Source organism: Mobula birostris, chromosome 11 (assembly GCF_030028105.1).
Source record: "Mobula birostris isolate sMobBir1 chromosome 11, sMobBir1.hap1, whole genome shotgun sequence".
In the NCBI taxonomy this organism is placed as follows: Eukaryota; Metazoa; Chordata; class Chondrichthyes; order Myliobatiformes; family Myliobatidae; genus Mobula; species Mobula birostris.
The window spans coordinates 94,189,943-94,213,775 of record NC_092380.1 but is presented as its reverse complement, the minus strand read 5'-3'; the positions used below and the strand labels follow the sequence as shown (position 1 = coordinate 94,213,775).

The 23,833-nt window shown below is 40.8% G+C and overlaps 1 protein-coding gene across 1 annotated transcript in view; it reads left to right on the top strand.

The window, feature by feature from the left end:
* ano3 (anoctamin 3) overlaps positions 1-23,833 on the top strand; it is a 586,826-nt gene that overhangs the window by 350,438 nt on the left and 212,555 nt on the right. Inside the window, exons 3-6 of the mRNA XM_072272723.1 lie at positions 1,723-1,911; positions 6,234-6,347; positions 7,682-7,809; positions 17,264-17,422. Of these exons, the coding sequence (XP_072128824.1) occupies positions 1,723-1,911; positions 6,234-6,347; positions 7,682-7,809; positions 17,264-17,422 (590 nt within the window). The remainder of the gene's footprint in view (positions 1-1,722; positions 1,912-6,233; positions 6,348-7,681; positions 7,810-17,263; positions 17,423-23,833) is intronic.

Below are 23,833 nucleotides of genomic sequence, written 5' to 3'. Positions count from 1 at the left end.
GCATGACCTGCATGGTGAGGATCTCTGTTGATGGTTGCTGCTTTCCTATGACAGCATTTCATATAGATGTGCTCAATGGTTGTGAATGATTTACCCATGATGTACTGGGCCGAATTCAGTCCACGTTCCTAATAAGGTGCAGGACGAGTTCGGTAGGTCAGCCAGCATCTGTTGAGGGAAATAGACAGTCCACATTTCGAATTGAGACTGAAGAGACTTCAAATGTCGACTGTCCATTTAACTTCCACAGATGCTGCCTGGCCTGCTGAGTACCTTGAGCAGTTTTTTTCTTAATGTGACAAACAAGTTCATTTTCAACAACAGAGAAAGTGTGGGACAGTGTCTAGGACATGGAGAATCTCAAGTACAAGGAGATGTGTTATAGAGTGCAGGTGAAGGGCCTTGACCTGAAATATTCCTGTCCACCAAAACGCCCTGACCTTCCAGCATCTTGTTTCCCACACCTATGGTTCCTTGTGTCTCCAAGTTCCTGTCCTTCAACTATTACTGTCTACTTTGATAGTCCCAGGTGACCTTATATTACATGAAGAGTTATCTGACTTGATACATTTCTTGCAGAAATAGACCAGTCAGATAAATTTTGTGGATAGCTTATGTTTCTTTGTTTTAGCCAAATCAAATTGGAACAGGGTTTATACTGATATCAAAGGAGAAAATTTCACCTTTGCTCACTTGTACCAAATAATGGAACTGAATGGTGCAGACGAATTCGCAGTTGCAAATGTTTAGCTTGAACAGCAATAGGACTTTTTTTAATCTCATCTCTCCCAAAGATTTTATTAAAAGCTCAAAATAAATGTATTATCAAAGTACATATATATTACCATATGCTACCATGAGATTCATTTTCTTGCAGGCATTTACAGTGCAGAAAGAAATAGAATAAAATTTACAATAAATCTACGCATAAATGGACAAAGGCTGACAAACAACCAAAGTGCAAACAAAGATCAACTGTGCAGATTAAAATTAAGACCAACAGCATGAGCTGTAAAGAGTCCTTGAGAGTGAGTCTATCGGCCGTAAAATCGGTTCAGAGTAGTTGTGATTGAAGTTTTCCATGCCAGTTCAGAAGTGTGTTTGTTGCCAGGTAATAACTGTTCCTGAACACGTTTGTGTGAGACCTAAGTCTTCTGTACCTCCCGCCTGATGGTAGTAGTGAGAAGAGGATATGGCCTGAATGGCAGAGGTCTTTGATTATTGATGCTACTTTCTTGTGGCAGTAAGTGCTTTTTCTTCATAGTCATCTGTTGCTTTAGCTCATCCACTTGAAAGTTCCAGATGTTGTACGTTCAGTGAAGCTCTCCTGCACACCACTGCTGTAAAATGTGGTTAATTGACTTACTGTTGTTTTCCTCTCAGCTTGAACCAGTCTGGCCATTCTCTCCTGACTCCTCTCATTAAAAAGATATTTATATGCACAAAACTGCCCCTCACGGGATCTTGCCCGCAATACTGCTGCTTACTCAAGCCAACAATCATTCCATGGCCAGTGTCACTTACATCACATTTCTGATGTTTGGTCTCGATGATGTCTGCATGCTTTTGTGCATCGAGTTGCTGTCACATGCTTTGCTGATTAGATATTTGCATTAATGAAGTGTACAGGTGTGCCTAATAAAGTGGCCAGAGTCTCTATACTGAGACACAAAGTCAGTTATGAAAGTGGTTAAAGCATCTGCAATCCTCTTTCTTTTCTAGGAATGAACAGCAGTATCAGTGGGATCATTACAGAGCAGCCATTGAAGCCATCCCGAAGAAGCTTACCTTGTCTGGCTCAGAGTCAAACACTTCCTAACAATCTGAGCAAGCATTCGCTGCAGCAGGCATCCAGTCAGAAGGAGGCAATAATCGCAGGACCATGTACCACAGATTTATCTTTTCAAAGCGGTCAGTGTTTCCACTAAATATTCTGAGCTACAACAGATGAATCATGGTTTGAAATTTCTATTAAATACTTCAGCATTAATTTAATGTGGTGATTATAGAACATGCACAACAAGCTGGAGGAATTCAGTGGATCAGTCAGTGTCTATGGAGGGGAATAAACAAAGTTTTGGGCTAAGTAACTATCAGGATAAAATGAAAGGGGCAGAAGCCAGAATAAGTAGCTGATTTGGAAAGGTTCAGTGCTGGGACCGCAGCTGTTTAGAATATATATTAATGATTTAGATGAGGGAATTAAAAGTAACATTAGCAAATTTGCCAATGACACAAAGCTGTGTGGCAGTGTGAAATGTGAGGAGGATGTTATGAGAATGCAGGGTGACTTGGACAGGCTGGGTGAGTGGGCAGATGCATGGCAGATGGAGTTTAATGTGGATAAATGTGAGGTTATCCACTTTGGTGGTAAGAACGGGAAGGCAGATTATTATCTAAATGGAGTCAGGTTAGGAAAAGGGGAAGCACAACGAGATTTAGGTGTTCTTGTACATTAGTCACTGAAAGCAAGCATGCAAGTACAGCAGGCAGTGAAGAAAGCTAATGGCATGCTGGCCTTCATAACAAGGGGAATTGGGTATAAGAGCAAAGAGGTCCTTCTGCAGCTGTACAGGGCCCTGGTGAGACTACACCTGGAGTACTGTGTGCAGTTTTGGTCTCCAAATTTGAGGAAGGACATTCTTGCTATTGAGGGAGTGCAGCGTAGGTTCACAGAGTTAATTCCCGGGATGTCGGGACTGTCATATGTCGAAAGATTGGAGCGACTGGGCTTATATACTCTGGAATTTAGAAGGCTGAGAGGGGATCTTATTGAAACATATAAGATTATTAAGGGATTAGACACGCTGGAGGCAGGAAGCATGTTCCTGCTGATGGGTGAGTCCAGAACCAGAGGCCACAGTTTGAGAATAAGGGGTAGGCCATTTAGAACGGAGTTGAGGAAAAACTTTTTTACCCAGAGAGTGGTGGATATATGGAATGCTCTGTCCCGGAAGGCTGTGGAGGCCAAGTCTCTGGATGCTTTCAAGAAAGAGATGGATAGAGCTCTTAAAGATAGCTGAATCAAAGGTTATGGAGATAAGTCAGGAACTGGATACTGATTGTGGATGATCAGCCATGATCACAGTGAATGGCGGTGCTGGCTCGAAGGGCTGAATGGCCTACTCCTGCACCTATTGTCTGTTGTCTATTGAGTACAAACTGTCAGGTGATAGGTGAAACCAGTTGAGGAGGAAAGCAGGTGGGTGGGGAGGGGGGAATAAACCAAGAAACTGGGAGGTGATAGGTAGAAGAGATAAAGGGTGAAGAAGAAGGAATCTAATAGGAGAGGACAGTGGATTATTGAAGAAGGGGAAGATGGAGGGGCACCAGGAAGAGGAGATGTTCATGCCATCTGTTTGGAGGCTACTCAGATGGAATATGAGGTATTGCTTCTGAGTATGGGCTCATTGGAGGAGGCTAGAGAGAGACATGTCAGAATGGGAACAAGAAGTCGAATTGGAATGTGCGGCAACTGGAGATTTTACAGTGGATGGAGCAATGGTGCATGGCCACATCTCTTAGTGGCTCCCAATTTAACTTTGACTACCTATTTCCATTCCGACATACCTGTCCATAGCCTCCTGTACTGCCACAATGAAGCTAGACTCAGGTTGGAGGAGCCACTGGAATTCACTGGAATTCAGAAGAATGAGAGGAGACCTGATAGAAAATTATAAAGTTATGAAAGGGATAGATAAGATAGAGGCATGAAAGTTGTTTCCACTGGTAGGTGAGACTAGAACTAGGGGACATAGCCTCAAGACTCGGGGGAGTAGGTTTAGGATGGAGATGAGGAGCAACTGCTTTTCCCAGAGAGTGGTGAATCTGTGGAATTCTCTGCCCAATGAAGCAGTGGAAGCTACATCAATAAGTATATTTAAGACAAGTTTGAATAGATTTTTGCATAGTAGTGGAATTAAGGGTTATGGGGAAAAGGCAGATAGGTGGAGATGAGTCCATGGTCAGATCAGCCGTGATCTTATTGAATGGCAGAGCAGGCTCAATGGGCCAGATGGCCTACTCCTGCTCCTATTTCTTATAGGAGCAAGAAATAGCTTGCTCCTATAAGGTTGTTATAGGACCTTTAGGAGATATAAGGTCCTATATACCTCCTATATGTTGTTATGTTCCTGTGAATTTGGAAGTTCACCCAATCACATATTTATTTTTGAGTGCCAAATGACAACACTCTATTTGCTTATTTTGAATCTTATTATTAGTATTGATGGAGCTGAACGATTGTGTGCAATCAAGAAAGAAAGCATCCTAACAGAATGTATTATACATATGAGCTCTCCTTATCTTCCTCCCTTTTTATATGCACGATATTGACTTGTTAGTTTGAAAGGTTGCAGAAGAAGTAGTAAGTGTAATTTGCCAATATATTGAAATTCTGGTCATTGTATTATTTTTGTAGAGGTTTCTGGTTGTTTTGGTGTTTATTGATATCAATTGAAAGGAAAATAATGTGGTTTCTTAAGTGAACAGTCATTGACGTTACTGGTTTTACCCCCACACTGGCCAACTAAAATCTATTTTTGATGTAATAACAATTTGGATTAACTATGATAAATATTTCATTGAAAGTAACCAAGCATCAGCTTAATAACATCCAGGTTAATAATATAATGCAGGCACAAACAACACTTTCTATTCCTCTTACACGAAGAGTCCACCACTCAAAAAATTTCCTCTTTTTTTCTGAACTTCAAATTATTTAAGCAGAGGTGCTTTGAGTCATGTTTTTACATAAATGCCCAGAATTTCAGAAAGCTGCTTGTTAAATTTCTCATGTCCTGATCCTTGATTGGAGTGTCAGGCCCCTCTAAACAATGATTATCCCTAATACCTCCCTAAAGTTGACTGCTCAACTGTTTAGACAGACTGCTATGTAAGCAGCTTTGGGAGCACATATTGCATTTTATTCAATACAAGATGGTGCATGATGTGAATATTAATAACAAGACTTCACAATTTTCTAATTGAAAGTAATATTAACATATGTCGCATTATAAAACTCCTGTTCTTTGCTTTCGAAGTGCTTGAAGTATGATATAATTTTGAGGTGAAATTTGTTAGCTGCATTTAAATGCAGTGGTTAAATTGTCAACCTGAATCTATTTCATTTCTCAAGATATTAGTAGAGCAAAATTAACCATGACAAAACTCCAAAATTGTTAGTTTTAGTCATGACTATGAAGAAGTTATTATTTTAAAATTTAGTTTAAACAATCACTGAATCATGTCATTTTAATTAATATAGCTATTTTGATAATGTAATCATAGCTAGGACCAATTTGACAAAAAGTACATATCAAAAAGTGTAAGAATTCCTCGTCACAAACAAGAGAAATTCTGCAGATGCTGGAAATCTGCCGAGTAACACACACAAAATGCTGGAGGAACTCAGCAGGCCAGGCTAAGAATTCCTTGTCATTTGTTCTGGAGACATTTTATATAGAGATGTATTCAAAATATTTTTGAAACCTGTTTCTAACCTCGTTCAATTTTTAGGAACCTTTTCGTGTCCTAAGGGACAGTTGTCTCTGAAGGTGCTGTCAGTTTAAGTATGATATCCTGTAAAGTTATCACAGACACAGGGGAACACAATTCCTGTAATTCGTACTTGTACTTTGTGCAGTGATAGTGCTGATGTTGGGAAGTTCTGCAGGTATAAGCTCATGGATGAAGTTTTGAAACATAGCTGACAAATTCTTAATCCATAGCTCTGAATAATTTAATGTGCAATCACCAGTTTACTAAGCCGTTCAGTAAAACACAAGGTACAGGTGCTGTCTCTTGAGCTTCACATGAGATATGAGACACATAAAATACTGACTTGGAAATATATTACCAATCCTCCATCAATAATAGGTATGAATTCTGGAGATCCCTAATGGACAACACAGGAGAAATGTCTTCACTGGAAGAATTACTATAGTGAATCCTCACCACATTCTCAAGAGCTGTTAGGGATGGGCAAAAATGTTGGCCTTTTCAGTGACACCTAAATCTTGCAAATGTATATTTAGATTATAGAAGTGAATATATCCTGTACCTGTGGAATTGGGATTTTGCTTTCCCTGACATCTCTAGTTTTAAGCTTTTTCAGTAGGAGTCTCCATCATTTTTGCTCTTCGCTTTAACCAAAATGATTCATGAATTTCCACCTGCTTTCCAGCTCTTTCTCTGTGTTTGTGAACCAGATTGTTTTTCTTCTAATTTTGCAGATATGACTCCAAAGTCTGGTTCAGGTGATAACGCTATGGTTTACAGTTCCTCGGAGCAGACCCATTCCAGACTTTGGCCACAAGAATCTGTTGTTGAATGCATTGTTCCCTTAGGTAATCTCTGCTTTAAATTACTCACCTTGGTCATTACATATAGTATTGAGAGAGTTACACGAAATAACTGAAAATTCTCAACAGGTAAAATCAGTGTTTCTGTTGCAGTTTGACGAATTGAAATGATCAAAACGTGGCATATTCAGAATGCTGTCTCCTAATGCCTAATGTTGGCTCCTTCATAGTTCAATCCAGTGTAGACTTTGAATTAGAAACCTAATGAAAATGAATAGTTTGCAAATTAATTTGATTTAAAAGGATCATTACACCTAAATGAGTAATCATGATTAAAAAAAACCTAGATAATGTCTGCAAATAGGCAAATTTATGACTGGTGCAGTTCAAGACTCTTCCTTTTGCACAACTTATTATGAAAGCTTTTGTGAGCCATGGTACATTCAGTGCTTTAAGGCTTAGTTATGATTACGTGAATACACTGTCAAATAATTCTTCAACAGTAATCCAACATAAATTGAAAATTTCCATCTGAGTGATGTATTTGAGATAGCCTTCAACACTACTAGCATCCTCAGAGCTACTTTTGCTTAACATAAGAATGTCTACAATCTATAGTGGATCTTTCAGTGTAGGAATTCCCAAGCTTTTTTATGCCCGGGACTAATACCATTAAACAAGGGGGTCAGTATACCCCAGGTAGGGAACCCCTGTATCAATGATTAGTCTTGTAGCAAGCTGCAGTTGAAGAAAAACGCAAACACGAGGAAATCTGCAGATGCTGGAAATTCAAGCAACACATAAAAGTTGCTGGTGAACGCAGCATTCTCTTACTAGCCCTTCTTTCAGTTAGTCCTGACGAAGGGTCTCGGCCCGAAGCGTCGACTGTACCTCTTCCTAGAAATGCTGCCTGGCCTGCTGCATTCACCAGCAACCTTTATGTGTGTTGCAGTTGAAGAGGGTGGATTGTACTGGCCACAGGTAATTGGCTGAGGGGAATATTTTAATTTTTCAATAGGTCATGGAGTAAGTATATCTAGCACTCAGAAATCATTACAATTTATAAGCATGTTTTCATACTCAATGGTGTGTAAGTGTGATGTGTATTTTGGCCAATTGTTTTATTAGGATGGAGTATTTGCATAACAAAAAATATGTGTGCTCTCAAAGCTAATGACAGTCCATGTAATCAAACCATCAACAACAAATGTGGAGAGTAAGCAGCATTTACTTAGATTCCAGAAAATAAGAATTAATTTCAGATCTCAAGCAAGAGAGATTCCTGTGCTCATTTCTGGTTTTGCAACTGTGTGTAAAATGTGTTCCATTTTGTTTGTCTCCACACCTTAATTGAAAGCACTATTTCTGTCCTCTTCCAGATGAAGATAAAGAGTGGAGTACAATAGAATCTGAACAAAGAACATATGATTCTCAGACTGATCATATCTTTCTCCTCCAGACCCCATCAAATCAAGATTATTTGGAAGTTTCTAATGACAAACAGAAGGTATTATTTTCTGCAAATTCATATAATATTTTTCATAATTCTGTAGGTATTCCAACTGCAACAACACTGCTCTTCCTTTCTGATTTTGCTGTAATAAGCTTAAATCAAGCAAAGAATATTGATGTATATTTTTACTTTTTTGAATGAGTAGATTTTTCGTCCTTGATTAAGTCTATCGAATTTGCATTCCATTTGTTTCTTGTTCCAACTGTTTCATCTTTTGCAACCATATTACTAGTTTTTGTGTTCTATTTTTGTTGCTCCATTGTCTGCCTTTCATAATCTTCATTGATTTGTACTTTGCCCTTTCAAAGTCTAGCAAAGATGAGAGGAATTTTGATTAAACCTACCAGCTAGCTGCCTCTTTGATGACTAGATGTTTACTGCTGCTTGGGAAATGCGCAAAAGAGTGCTGCATTATGAATCAACTGGATGAAGTAAAGTAAAGAAAAAATGTTTGTGCTCAAGAGTTTTTGAAAAATAGTTATAGAATTTCAAAATTGCGTTGGTATTCTGGCTCCTGTCACTCAGCTGTAGCCCCTTGGGAAATTGGGAAAAAGCCCCATTACTCAGCAGTATGATATGTCTGGAATGAGAAATGTGCATAACAGCGTCTGCATGCCTGGTTTAGTACTCTTGTAGAAACACTAAACAGAGGTTATTTCATCCCCCATGTTTATCTGATTGAAGACCATCTCAATCCAAGAGCCTCATGTGCAGACACATAGGAGACATTCTGGCAAAACAAAATAATTGTGTTCAAAGCAAAAAGGAGCATATAAGCAAACATTCACGTAGAGTGAATAAAGTTTTTAGTTAAGCTACTGTATTCTCAAAGCCTAGACAGCTTTGCAGAAGTGATTGAACAAATGACTGGCTTGTACACTTGATGTAAATATATTATTGTGAACCAGCTGTTGATCAGGGTTTGGATTTTCTTGCTAAGAGACGGTCTGCCTATTGAAGCTGCCTACCAACAGGTAAGAAATTCTACTTCTCAGCCTCTTCAGTCATTATTAACTTCCTTTGACGGATCGATACATCATGATTTTTCAGTATGATGGTTCTCCTTTGTAGAGTAATGCTCTGTTGCACACAGTTATCGTTGCCAATATAAAATAAAATAACTAAAATAATGGGGCCCAGAATCCACTTACTCTTTCGACTCAAACATAATTTAATTTACTTGTGCACAAGGAGAACAGCATAGCCCCTGTCACCCACACTGTTCTGAAGTCTGAACAAATAACTGCTATTTTTATACAGAATTTGCTCATCATTTATGGATATTGACCATTTGATAAATTATATATGTTTGAATTCCTTACTTGCAAGATCAATAGCCATTCACAATAGAGATGTTAAAAGTCAATTGAAACTTCAAGCCGATAACTGACGATATTTTGAAGTTGGTAGAACAATTGTCCCTTAGATGTTGGGTGTATTTCACATCCTTCCATTATTCCTATCTCATTTGTCTCTGGCACCGTTTACTGTGTAAAGAGAAACTGTATTCTTCTTGATTGATTACACACTGCTGTAGTCCTTCTCACCTGTCTACTGCAGTAAGCAAATTTGGCTCTGGCAGTCTCACTTCAAAGGTTTCCCTTGTCTGGGTTTGACTACACACCACTGCAGTCATCCTCACCTGAATGTTGTCTTTAACCCTTGCTTTACCACAACATACACACAATTATCATACTATGTTATGTATACAATATACATCCTGAATTGCTCTTCCTTTGCAAACATCCCCGAAAACAGAGAAGTGCCCCAAAAAATGAACGACAGATAAATGGAAGAACCTCAAAGTGCCCCCCCAGATCCTCTCCCGTACATAAGCAGCAGCGAGCAACAATCCCCCTTCCCCCCCCCATGGGCAAAAAAAAAAGCAAGCATTAGCACCGTCACCGAGCACTCAAGTGTGAGTAAAGCAATAGCAATGACAGAGACTTGCAATTACCCCAAAGGCTTGGCGTTACACTCGGCATTCGACATACCGCAGATTCTCTCTCTCTCTCTCTCCAATAGGGGAGAAAAAGGTGTCTCCATTTTCCCAGCAAGCAGAGAAATATAATAAGCAACTCATTGATTTATGATGTTTTAAGTCCGTTCTGTTCCTTTTTTCGAGCTCTGTGCCTGAAGGTCTCTAAGATCCTGGGTCTTCGCACCCACAGCTGATATCCGGACTCCCCTGACAACACACGGATCTCCTGCCGTGACACCGACCCTCGATCCGCCTGTCTCTAGAGCCCCGAAATGTTGGGCTTCCCAGTTCAAGCTGGACTCTCAGGCCGAACCTTTGGCATGCCAAACAACGGCCAGTCCTGGAACCCTGAGAACGGGTCCCATTCCTGCAAAGAACTGAAGTCAGCGTGTAACTCCAGGTCAGGGTCCTCAAAAAAAACCCTAAAAGGGGAAAAATAAAGATATTAAAGATGGAAATTGAGCTGTTTCAAAAGATGCAAACAAAGGAGTCGCTGTTTAGTGCCATCTACACTAATCCTACAATAATCTTACTTGCTTTAAAAATCTCTCCACATTCTTATTACTTCCCCATTTCTCCCACAGTTTACTATGGCCAACTAACCTACCGTCCCACATGTCGCTGTGATGTGGGAGAAAATTGGAGCAAATAGAGGAAACCCCCATTCATGCTTAACATAGGGAGCACCCACAATGAGATTGAACTTGGTGCTCTGGCACTGTGGGCGAGCAGCTAATAGCTGTACTGTGTGCACCACCCTCATCACTTGTGTGCACTCACACACACGTGTTGTATCACTCATATGCAAAAATGGTTACAAATGCAGGAGCAGACATTAATGAGAAAGGCTGGTCCATTTTAAGACAATAAGACGTAGGAAAAAACTTAGACCATTTGACCTATCATGTCTGCTCTGCAATTCCATCATGGCTGATTTATTATCTTTCTCAACCCCATTCATCTGCCTTCTCCCTTTGTTGCCTTACTAATCAAGAAACTATCAACCTCCACTTCAAATACATGTCTTGGCTTCAATGAATTTCATAGATTCACCACCCTCTGACTAATGAAATTGCTCCTCATCTCTGTTCTAAAGAAGTGTCCTACTATTTGGATTCTGTGCCTCTGGTCCTGACACCTCCACTATAGGAAGCATCTTCTCCAAGTCTGCTGTATCTTGGCCTTTTAATATTCGATAGGTTTCAGTGAGATCCCTTCTCATTCTTCTAAACTCCAGCAAGTACAGGGCCAGAGACTCAAACACTCCTTAGACATTAGCCGTTCCATTCCTAGATTCATTCTTGTGAACCTCCTCTGGACCCTCTCCAATGTCAGTGTATTCTTTCTTAAACAAGGAGCTGAAATTGCTCACAGTGCTCTAAGTGCAGTTTGACCAATGCCTTATAGCACCTCAACATTATATCCTTGCTTTTATATTCTAGTCCTCTCAAAATTAGAGCATTTGCCTTCCTCACCACTGACTCAATCTGCTTTTGTATAAAAAGGATTTGGCCTTCAATGAGCTGCCGTGAGGTCCAACAATGAAGCAAACTGTGGAATTGTGGATGGTCCATTGCTTCTGATTTGAAGAATAAAATGTTCCTGTTTTGTTGTGTTACATGTTACCGTTGCTTTGATTAAACGTAAGCGTCATTTAAGTGCGTGGGGGATGACGTCATATAACAAACGGGAAGGGTTCTTCGATTCAAATCAGGAGTTTTCTGGAAATTTCAGTAGCTACGCTGGAGCACGGACTGTGAGCTGCCAGTGGGAGAGCGTGCTGGATGGAGTTAGTTAAAGAGTCCACTACAGTAGTAGGCGATCCTAATATTTCTCCATGTCCAGGGGGTTATGAAAATTAATGGCACACAGTGCATATTGGATACATGACTGTCACTTTGTATGATCCATACATGGATTTCTGGAGTATTCTGTGGCGACCATTTGTTGTTAATCCAAGAATGGATTCGGGTGTGTTATGTGGCGACCACTCGTGTTAACGAATATTCCGTGACTGTCGCCTTGAGATATCCTTACATGGATTTTGGAATTTAGGCTTTACTTTGTTGCTCCCACATGGACTCCAGTTTTTAAGTGACGTCTACTCGACATCTGGAACCTTCTGTGACTGTTGCTTTGCTTTCCCTGTGTGGTCGCAGTGTGAAGGTGACGATCACTTGTCCCCTGGAATTTTCCCGTGATCGACCTCTTTGTCAATTTAACGTGTATTTTAGAACCCTTCCTTACAGACACCTATACCTGCTCCCGTAGCTTTGGAAACCTTCTGGGTTGCCATCCTAAGACGTGGGAAGAACTGTTTCTAAACCTCCACAATTTGTGAGCTAAGAGGCAGTAAACTGTTTCCGTTTTCTTTGTTGTTAGGGAAGTAATCTGTTTAAATCTGTTCAAATGTCTATATTTTGGGGTGGTATTGAAAATATATTCATTTAATATTAAAAGCAGAGTCCGTGGTCTGTTGCTGCTGGTTCATAACAGTTGTCATAGGTTAATGGGCAACACATGATTCTTTGCCTTAGGTACTTAGCTCTGACAGTGCAATTTCCCATCATCTGTCAGTCATGTGGTACTCACATTTATCTTCCAAGGTGAAGTAGTTGCATATCAGCCAGGAAAAATGAATGAAGAGTTCCAAATCAAGTTCAACTTCAAGTTTATTGTCATTCAACCATTCACATGTATATAGAGAAAAGAAACAGTATTCCTCTGGGTCAAGGAGCAAAAAGTATAGAAAGGTGTCAGAAAAAACATCATGGAGGTTACCCACCCCGCTCATGGACTGTTGGTCCCACTCCCATTAGGGAGAAGGCTTGCACCAGACTCAAAAATAATTACTTTCTCAAGCAGTAAGTCTGATCAACACCTCCACCTACTAATCCTACCCTGCACACCCCCAGCCACCACTATTCTATCATTTCCTGTCAGTCACGTTTTTGTACAGATACTCGTGAGCTTAGCGTCACATTATGGACATAAAATCTAGCTGTGTATATCTTGTGTATTTATATTTGTGTGCTTCTTGTAATCATTGTGTTCGTTATCTTAAGCAGAAATGTCGACTGTACTCTTTTCCATAGATGCTATCTGGCCTGCTGAGTTCCTCTAGCATTTTGTGTGTGTAACAATTCCTTTATTCTCCTTTACACTAGTGTACTGGAAATTACATTGAACAATCTTGAAGCTTGGAAACACAGTACATTGAGTCACGCAAGCACATATAGTTACGATCCGCACATTTAGTCACAAAATAATATCAACACAAGTCCCTGAGGGACAAGGCTGCAAGATTGACAGGTTGACATAAAGTGCAAGTTGTCTGTTTATATAAGACAGTGTAATGTTACTGACACTATTACTACTCTGTACAAGGGTTTTCATTGGTTTCTATTTTAGGAACTTCACTTCCCTTTCTATTTTCTAAATTGAATAAACAATTGGTTAATCCAATAATTAAACATACATTACGAATATGGTTCCAGTTTCATTCAATTCCAATCAAATTTTTTGGTTTGAACAAATTCGTATTATCAAGCTCTGTTATATCCAATCGTTTTTCCAACCCTCGATTATGGATTAAGTCTGTTTGATATGGAAAATGAAGGGTATAACATGTTTCCGTGATTTATTTCTTAATAACTGTTTCATGTCTTTTGAACAGTTATCTAATAAATATAACTTGCCCAGATCCCATTTTTTTTAGGTATTTACAAATAAGAAACTTTTTAAATACAATGTTGCCTACGTTTCCGATTTCACACTCTACTGATATCGTAGACAAAACTTTAGGTTTAAATCCTTATCAGATGGGATTAATAGCAATTATTTATGATACAATTATGAAAATACAGCCAGGTATATCTGATAAAATCAAAAATGAATGGGGAAGGGAACTTCAACTTCGCCTGCCTATAGAGAAATGGGAAAAAAATCTTTCAATAGGTTAGCTCTTCCTCTATATGTGCTAAACATATGCTGATACAATTTAAGGTAGTGCATAGGGCTCACATGTCCAAAGATAAACTGGCTCGTTTTTTACTCCCATATAAATCCTATTTGTGAGAGATGTCACTCTGGGGTGGCTTCTTCGTCTCATATGTCCTGGTCCTGCCCTCGCTTGGAAAAATTTTGGGAAGATATTTTTGTTATTATTTCAACAGTTTTGCATTTTGATTTACAGCAATTTACAGCTGTTACAGCAATTTTTGGTTTGCCAATGACAGAACATAGATCTTTATCCTCTTCAGCCCTTCGGATGATTGCATTTGTTACACCAATGGCCAGAAGATCCATTTTATTGAATTGGAAAGAGACCAACCCCCTACTACATTTCAGTGGGTTTCCCAAACTATATCATGTTTAAATTTAGAAAAAATCAGAAGTGACACTATTACAATAAAACAAGCAGCCGTATAATCATATAAAAGATGAAAAGTGACCAGAGCAGGATGAGACTGTGGCCTTGTCTTATGGACTGGGGTTGGGAGGTGTGGCAGGGCATTCAGACAGGGTGTAAGTGTGTGCTGGGTGGCAGCAGGGTAATAAGAAGTCTAACAGCCTGAGGGAAAAAGCTGTTATCCAGCTTAACAGTTCTGGTTCCTATGCTGCAGTACCTTCTCCTTGATGGCAGGAGGTTAAATTGATTGTGGAAAGACGGGAGGAGTCTTTGACAATGCTGGAGGCACTACATATACAGCACTTTTGATATATGTCCTGAATGGGGCTGGGGTGGTGGGAGTGGATAAAGGCCCCAATGATGTTTTCAGCTGTCATCACTATCCACTGCAGGGTCGCGATCTGATGTAATTCCCATACCAGACGGTGATGCAGCTGGTCAGGACACTCTTGATGGAATGGTTGCTTGCCTCAGTTGGGGCAATGTGTGCTCTGTTGACTAAAGAGCTGGTGGATGAGCACCACTCATTTATTTTTCTGCTGTGGTGGGCAAATAGTTAACATTTCTCACATGTCACAGAGAGGACCTGAAATTAGCCATTTTCATGTGTACATGTTCTCAGTTATGTATTTAAGGAAATGAAATCCCTGTGCCCTGAATATAACTGGGTTGGGTTCCCAAACGTAGTTCAAAGGTGAAAATTTGATGCGCTGTGACTCAAAAACAAAATTGTAAGAGATTTCAAAATGACACCGACCAAATCTTCTGCTTCATTTGGCAGTTACAAGTTAAGTGTCCATTTCCGTAGGAAACAGTAGATGAGGGAGGTCTCACGTAACAAAGGTAGAATTGTTCTGGAACAAAGCTGGAAGGAAGAGCAGATGCAGTGTGCTGTTGTTTGAATCGCTGAGGCTATCTGAAGCTTATAGTTGCAGTTGCATCTCATATGATAGCAGTGGCGATAATTAAAAAAAATTAGCGAATGTTAAGCTCTACCTCATGTGCCCTCAGCTATTATCTAATAATTTAGGTACTTCTGTTGTTAAACCTTGTCAGTATACCAGTGTGGATAAGGAGGGAGTAGATTTGATAGTATACCTTCCAAAACTGTAAGCTTAAGTATTAGCCAACAGTTGATCCTAAGAGATAGGAGAAGAATTAGGCCGTTTGGCCCATTGAATCTGCTCTACCATTCAATCATGGCTGTTTTATTATCTCCCCAAACCCCATTCTCCTGTCTTCACCCTGTATTTTTTGACACCCTTATTAATCAAAATCTATCAACCTTCGCTTTAAATATACCCAATCATTGGCCTACACGGCTATCTGCAGCAATGATTTCCACAGATTCACCACCTTCTGGCTAATTAAATTCTTCCTCGTTTCTGCTCTAAAGGGACTGTGATGCTGTTAACTGTACCAGCCTCACAACATCCATGGAATGGTTAATATAGAAAGGTGCAGCAAGGCTCATGTATTTTATGAGCAAAAAAGTTAAAGGGCCTGAGGGAGAAAAATGTGTTAAGTTGTGAGACTGATTTGCCTTTACATAAGTGGTTAGTCAGTGGCTAGGTAATGAGAACATTTTTTAGGTTTATAGTAATTTTAAAAAATGAATTGGATTATTTGGCAACCCTATGGTATCTCCACAAAAGATAAATGACAAAATAATCAAAGGGGAGTTGATGGACTTGTAGAGGGTTGCAGAGAAATATGTGGGGTTTGCATGATGTGGTGATTGGATTGATGGGATTGCTCTTCTGCAGCCGGAATGGATGCAGATGGCCTTCTGTTTAATTAAGTAGCAAAAGGTCACAGAGGCTTACTCTTACTCTGCAGAGAACGAGATCTACTCACACGTCTGTGCCAGCTACCAGTGCAGCAGTTCTGTCATTCCAATTAACATTCCCACAGAATGTGTAGCTCCGAGCTGACGAGACAAAGAATCACAGCAAGAATCCCATCTTGCTTGTATCAACTCTTTGAAGCAAAAGCCTGAGTGATACCCTTTCCCTTTTCTTTTCTCACAGTTTGCCAGTGAAGTACTTATCAAAATGGCAATTGAATCTGCCTCTACCATCCTTTCAGTCAGTGCATTCCAGTTCATTACAACTTGGTGATTTAAAGATAAATCTGGTTGGAGTAAAATAAATTAGGTCATGGTTAAATAATTTTCATCTTTGCTTTGGTAATTTGTTTGATGGATTTTCTCATTTGGATGACCTATGAAGGCAAAATGCAGATCAAAGGTAATTGTTATAAAATGCAACGAATAACACGATAGCAACCACCTGACAAATATGGCAGTCCTGTAGGAGTCACTTATTTCCTGTTGGTATATTTAGATAGAATTCAGCCATCATAAAGGACCCTCAGCATCCAGGCCATGCTCTCTCCTCACTGCTGCCATCATGAAGGAGGTTCATGAGCCTCAGGTCCCACACCACAAAGTCTGGAACACTTATTAATCCTCAAGCTTCAGGCTCCTGAACCAGTGGTGATAACTTTACTCACCCCAATATTGAAATGATTCCACAACCTATGGACCCACTCACTTTCAACGACTCTACAACTCACGTTCCCAATATTATTTATTACTTATTTATTGTTGCTGCTTTTTTCTATTTCCACCATTTGTCATCTTTTGCACATTGGTCGTTTGTCCATCTTTGTTTGTGTGGTTTTTCATTGATTCTTTTGTGTTTCTTTGAATCTACTGTAAATGTCCTCAAGAAAGTGAATCACAGGGTAGTATATAGTGGCATTTAAGTACCTTGGTAGTTAGTTGCTTTAAAATTTAAACTTAAACTTTGAATTATAAGAAAATGTAAAATCCATCTCTATACTGTCAAAGATGTTAAGCTTACTCTGCTTTTTATCACATCAATGTTTAAGCTTCTTGGCTAATTGCAAAATTATTCCAACTGGTAACGATGAAAAAATATCATTTGTGGATTATCAAGGGGCTTATGTGCCTTCGACTTTCTGTTTGCAGTGGTCAGTTCTGATTGTTCTTAGTGTTATTTGACAGTAGGAATCTTGTTTCCTTTGTCCAGCATAAAGGCCACTTGGTACTGGAAGACAGTCTGTTCTTCAAAGATGGAAAGAAAAGGATTGACTATATTTTGGTCTACAAAAAATCAGATATGCATGTAGAGAAAAGAAGCACCTTCGAAAAGAATCTGCGGGCAGAAGGACTGCAACTTGAAAGAGAGGTCAGAACAAAAGTTTGATTATTTATATACATGTTTAATGTCAAAGGTTATGATGTCTTCAGAAGTTTCTAGTTAGAATTAGCTCTTTGGATTGATCATGCGGTTGAAGCACCTACTAAGTGAGCCAAGTAGATCAAGAAGGCCCTGTTTTTACTCGATGATCTATGAAACATTAGCTAATTGTTATCTGAACAGCAGGAGTATTACAAATTAGGGTTCAAAGGATGGGTAGGATACATATCATAAAATCATAATAAATAGGAGCCAGGTTAGTCTTTTAGGCCCATAGAGTCTACTCCAGCATCCCATCATGGTTGATTTATTATCCCTCTCAACCCTTTTTCCTGTCTTCTCCCCATAATATAGAACATAGAACAGTAAGCGCAGGAACAGGCCCTCTAGCTTTCAGTGTTGTGCTGAACCAACTAAATGGCTCAGTAAACTAATCCCTTCTGCCTACACAATGTTCTTCTGTTTTCCATTCATATGTCTATCTAATTGTCTCTTAAAAGTTTGCTAATGTATCTACCACCATCTCAGGCAGCACATTCCAGGCATTCACCGCTCTGTGTCAGAAAAAAAACTTGTCCCTCACATCTCTTTTGGCATTACCTCCTCTCATCTTAAATGAATGCCCTCTGGTATTAGACATTTCAACCCTGGGAAAAAGATACTGCCTATCTCTGCCTCTCATAATCTTATAGATATCTATCAGATCTCACCTCAGCCTCTGCCACTCCAGAAAAAACAACCTAAGTTTGTCCAACCTCTTGTTCGAGCACATTCATTCCAATCCAGGCAAAATCCTTGTAAACCTCTTCTACACCCTCTCCAAAGGCTTGTCATGCTTCCTATAATGGGGTGGCTAGAACTGTATGCAATACTCCAGATGCAGCCTAACTCGTGCTTTATAAAGTTGCTGGGTACATACCTCGACTGATGCTTCTGGACACATCTTCAGTGATGTTCCTGGAATCATCGGGTGTTTCGGGTCTTTCAACATCATACAGCCTTCTCCAGGTGACCCAGCCAGGGCTGATCAGACCCCAGCTTGTGTCCAGATGGCTAGCTACTTATGACTCCATGGCTCCCCTCTTTTGAGCCACAGCCATCTTGAGGCCCTCTCTGCCGCATCGGTGGTACTGCGGATGGCTCTCCTCTTCCTCTCTCCCTCGATGCCCAAATTGCTGAAGGCTCTAACTAAGGAACAGGCTGCGAATCCCCTACAACCAACCGCCACTGGGAGAACCATTCAACTGCGAAGCTGGCAATGATTGTTGTCATGGCTTGCAGTTTCCTATCAACCCCTCCCTTCGCCATTGCCTCCAGAATTTGGTTAACATCTTCATCAAGCTGCTTCCACAATGAAGTCATGTTAGCTGCAGGCCATTAGATCCACCTCCTGTTAGACTTGATGTTCGAGGGATTAGTTTGCAACAGTTGGAGGTTCCAGGCACTATGGGTTGACTCCGGGCCTGGCACCTCCTCTGTCTCACCAGGTTGGACACCTGCGCGTTGTGCTGCTCCTGCTCCCGCCAAACACTTCATCCTCGCTTGGTGGATCTTCAAGCCGCGATCGTTCTTGCAGACTTTGCCACATGCATACTGCTTCCTCATTGTCGTTTGTTCATTGCCTGGGTCTGATGCCATTATGTCCGTCTGACTGGGGTGCTCTTCCTCCCCCCCCTCAAATGGTTTTCTGACTTTTGGATTCAATGCCTCAACTAATTAAGGGAAGCATGCCATTTGCTGCCTTAACCACCATATAAACTGCATAACCACTTTCAAAGAGCTATGAACTTTGACCCCAAGATCCCTTTGCTCATCAACACTGTTAAGTGTACTGTCGTTTTACATTTGATCTATCAAGGTGCAAAACTTCACATTTGGCCAGGTTAAACTCCACCTTCTATTTTTCCTCCCGTATTTGCAAATGATCTATATACAGTTTGCTAATCTTCTACACTATCCACAACACCACCAACCTTTGTATCATCTGAACAACTGCAAACCTATTTTCAGCCAGGTCATTTATATACATCACAAACAGCAGAGGTCCCAGTACAAATTCCTGTAGAACACCACCAATCACAGACCCCCAGCTAGAATGAGTCCCATTGACCACTACCATATGTTTTCTATGGGCAAGCCAGTTCTGAATCCAAATGGCTAATTCACCATGGATCCCATGCATCTTAATTTTCTGGATGAGCCTCCCATGAGGGACCTTGTGAAAGACCTTACTAAGATCCGTGGACAGCATCCACAATTCTCCCTTCATCAATCACCCTTGTCACTTCGTCAGAAAACTGAATCACAATTTGCCCCACACAAAGCCATGCTGGCTCTCCCTAATAAAACCAAGCAAATGCTTCCAACTTTATCATTGACTGGTTGTTCCCTCTCCTTAGTTATTGCCTTGCTCTTGACTTTTGATGTGTGTATTGAATGCCTTGTGATTCTCCTTAATCCTAATTGCCAAGGAGTTTTCATGGCCTCTTCTGGCTTTCCTAATTCCCTTCACCAGTTCCTTCCTGGCTTTTTTACGATCTTCAAGGACTCTGTTTGACTCTAGCTTCCTAAGCTTTACATACTTTTCCCTTCTTGACTAAACTTAACACCTCTCTCAATATCCAGGGTACTCTTAACTAACGATCCTTGTCATTTCTTCTGACTAGAACATACCTGCCCTGTACTTTTTGCAGTTAGTCTTTAAACACCTTCTACATGTTGGGTGATGACATGCTGTTCCAAATTAGCTGTTCCAAAATTAAAACAGCTATCCCAAATTAACTCTCCCGAGTTCCTGCCTAATTTGTATTGCCCAATTTAGTACTCCCCATAAGGTCCATTTTTATCCTGATATATAGCTATCTTAAAACTTAAGGAATTGTGGTCGTCGTTCGGCAGATAAATGTGTGGCTGAAGAATTGGGGTAGGGGGCAGGGATTCAGATTTCTGGAAAATTGGGACCTCTTCTGGGGCAGGTGTGACCTGTACAAAGGGGACGGGTTGCATTTGAATCTGAGGGGGACCAATATTCTTGCAGGCAAGTTTACTAGGTCTGTTAGGAGTGTTTTAAACTAATATGGCAGGGTGATGGGAACCAGTATGACAGAGCTGGGGGTGAGCCAGCAGGTTTACAATTAGATGATGGAAGTAACATGAATATAAGGAAGGACAAGCCAATGATTGGGTACAAATGCAGACAGCGCAAGGAGTTAAATTGTACCACAGAGGCAAAATGCAAAAGGTGAAGAATGCAGGACTGAAGGTGCTGTATTTAAATATGCATAGCATTCAGAATAAAGTAGACAAACTCGTGGCACAATTACAGATTGGTTGATATGATGTTGTGAGCATCACTGAGTCATAGATGAAAGAATGTCATAGTTGGGAGTTGAACATCAAAGGAACAGGGAGGAAGGCATAGGCGATGGTGTGGCTCTGTTGGTAAGAGATGGAATTACATCTTTAGAAAGAGGTGATATAAGGTCAGAGAATGTTGAATCTTTGTAGGTGGAATTAAGAAATTGCAAGGGTAAAAAAAAAAGACATTATGGGAATCATATACAGCCCTCCAAATAGTACCCAAGCTGAGAGTTTGAAATTGCAAAGGGAGCTGGAAAATGTATGTAATAAGGGTAATGGCTTAATTGTAATGGGGAACTTCAATATGCAAGGGGATTGGGAAAATCAGATTGGTGTCTGATCACAAGAGAGGGAGTTTGGTGAATGCCTATCAGATGGCTTTTTACAGCAGTTTGTGCCTGAGCGTACTCGGAGAAAGGCTATCTTAGATTGGGTGTTGTGTGATAACCCAGATCTTATTATGGATTTTAATGTAAAGGAACCCTTAGAAGGCAGTGATTATAATATGATTGAATTCATACTGCAGTTTGAGAGGGGGAAGCACAAGTCGCATGTATCAGTATCACCATGGAATAAAGGGAGTTACAGAGGCATGAGAGAGGAGCTTGCACAGGTGGATTGGAGGAGGATATTGGCGGGGATGACGGCAGAGCAGAGATGGCTGAAGTTTCTGGGAAAAGTTCACAAGGTGCAGGATAGATAATGTCCCACAGAAGAAGTTGTTCACAAATAGCAGGAGTAGGCAGCTAGTCTGAAGTTGATAGACCATGAATATTGCTGGAGAAGATTATGAAGTTAAAAGTTGCTTATTGTGGACACGTTACACGGAGAGATAACATCTTGTTGGACCTGCTATATGGAAAGGTGGAGGGAAAGAAAGGAAGAGGAAGGCAAAGAACAGCGTGGCTGGATAACATCAAGGATTGGACCAAGCTGGACATGATTAGGGATGCTGTGGACAAGTGTCGGGACAGAGTGGCGTGGAGGGAAATCGTCCGCCAACTGGAAACTCCAGATGCAACCTGACGATGATGACGAGGCAACTGTGGCTGACAATGGAAGTTAGGAACTGCATAAATGCCAAAGAAAGGGGATATAAGGTAGCAAAAGTGAGTGGGATGTTGGTGGTAGGAAAGCTTTTAAAATCCAACAAAAGGCAACCAAAAAAACTATAAGAAGGGAAAAGATGAAATATGAGGGCAGACGAGCCAATAGTGCTGAAAGAGGTCGCTGAAGAGATAATGGATGCATTGGTCATGATCTTTCAAAGAATCACTTGATTCTGGCACTATCCTGGACGACTGGAGGATTGCAAATGTCACTCCACTCTTTAAGAAGGGAGGAAGGCAAAAGAAAGGAAATTATAGACCAATTAGCTTAACCTCAGTGGTTAGGAAAGTGTTGGAGTCCATTATTAAGGATGAGGTTTTGGGGTACTCGGAGGCTAATGATAAAATAGGTCAATTGTCAGCATGGTTTCTGTAAAGGGAGATCTTGTCTGACAAATCTGTTAGAGTTCTTTGAGGAAGTAACAAGCAGGGTGGACAAAGGAGAGGTAGTAAGTAGAATTTACTTGGATTTTCAGAAGGCACTTGATAAGGTGCCACATGTGAGGCTGCTTAACAAGATAAAATCCTGTGGTGTTACAGGAAAGATACTGGCATGGATAGAGGAATAGCTGACAGGCAGGAGGCCGTGAGTGGGAATAAAGGGTGCCTTTTCTTGTTTGCTGATAGTGTTTAGTGGTGTTCCTCAGGGGTCAGTATTGGGACCACTACTTTTTACATTGTTTCTCATTGATTTGGATAATGGAATTGATTGCTTTATGGCAAAGTTTGGAGATGATATGAAGATGGGTGGAGAGGTAGGTAGTGCTGAGGAAGCAAGATCCTTCTGATCCTCCACACTGCCAAGAGTCTTACCATTAATATTATATTCTGCCATAACACTTGACCTACCAAAAAGAACGACCCCACACTTACCTGGGTTGAACTTCATCTGCTACTTCTCAGCACAGTTTTGCATCCTACCAATGTCCCGCTGTAGCCTCTGACAGCCCTCCACACTATCCACAACACCCCCAACCTTTGTGTCATCAGCAAATTTACTAACCCATCCCTTCACTTCCTCATCCAGGTCATTTATAAAAATCACAAAGATAGGGGTCCCAGAACAGATCCCTGAGGCACACCACTGGTAACCAATCTCCACACAGAATATGAGCCATCTACAACCACTCTTTGCCTTCTGTGGGCAAGCCAGTTCTGCATCAACAAAGCAAAGTCCCCTTGGATCCCATGTCCCCTTACTTTCTCAATACGCCTTGCATGTAGTACCTTATCAAATGCCCTGCTAAGTAATCCAGAGATTCCTACCTTGGAGCTTCTTCTCTAAATTTGTGTACTCATTGTGCAGAACCTCTCCCCCCTTTCTTGGTTCCTATGTGCACCATGAACTCTGGCTGCTCACCGTCCCTCTTGAGAATTTTCTGCAGCCACTCTGAGACATCCTGGACCCTAGGACCTGGAAGGCAACACATCATCCTGACGTTTCTTTTGTGGCCACAGAATGTCCTGGCTATCTACCTCACGATTGAGTCTCCTTTATCGCTCAGCCCTTCACTGCTGTGCCTCAGACCCAACCATAGTGCAACTGCTGCTGTTGTGCTCTGACAGGTCATCTCTGCCATCAGTATCCAAAGAGGTATCAGGGAAACCATGTGCTGACTGCTTTCTCCCCTTACTTCTTTCAGTAGTCACCCATCTACTGTTTGAAACTTCTTCTCTAGAAGTAACCACCTCAGTAAAAGTATCATCTATGAAGGTTATCAGCCTTCTGGATGGCCCAAAGTAACTTCAGCCCAAGCTTCGGATCCTTGACTTTGCAGGCCAGGAGCTAAAGTTGGGTGCACATCCCACTGATGTAGTCATCAGGGAGAACATTAAGTACACTGCAATCCCACATCTTACAGGAGTAGTATTCCATTGCCCTCACTACCATACTGTCTGCAGTTTTTATACCTTTGGCTTTAACATCTCA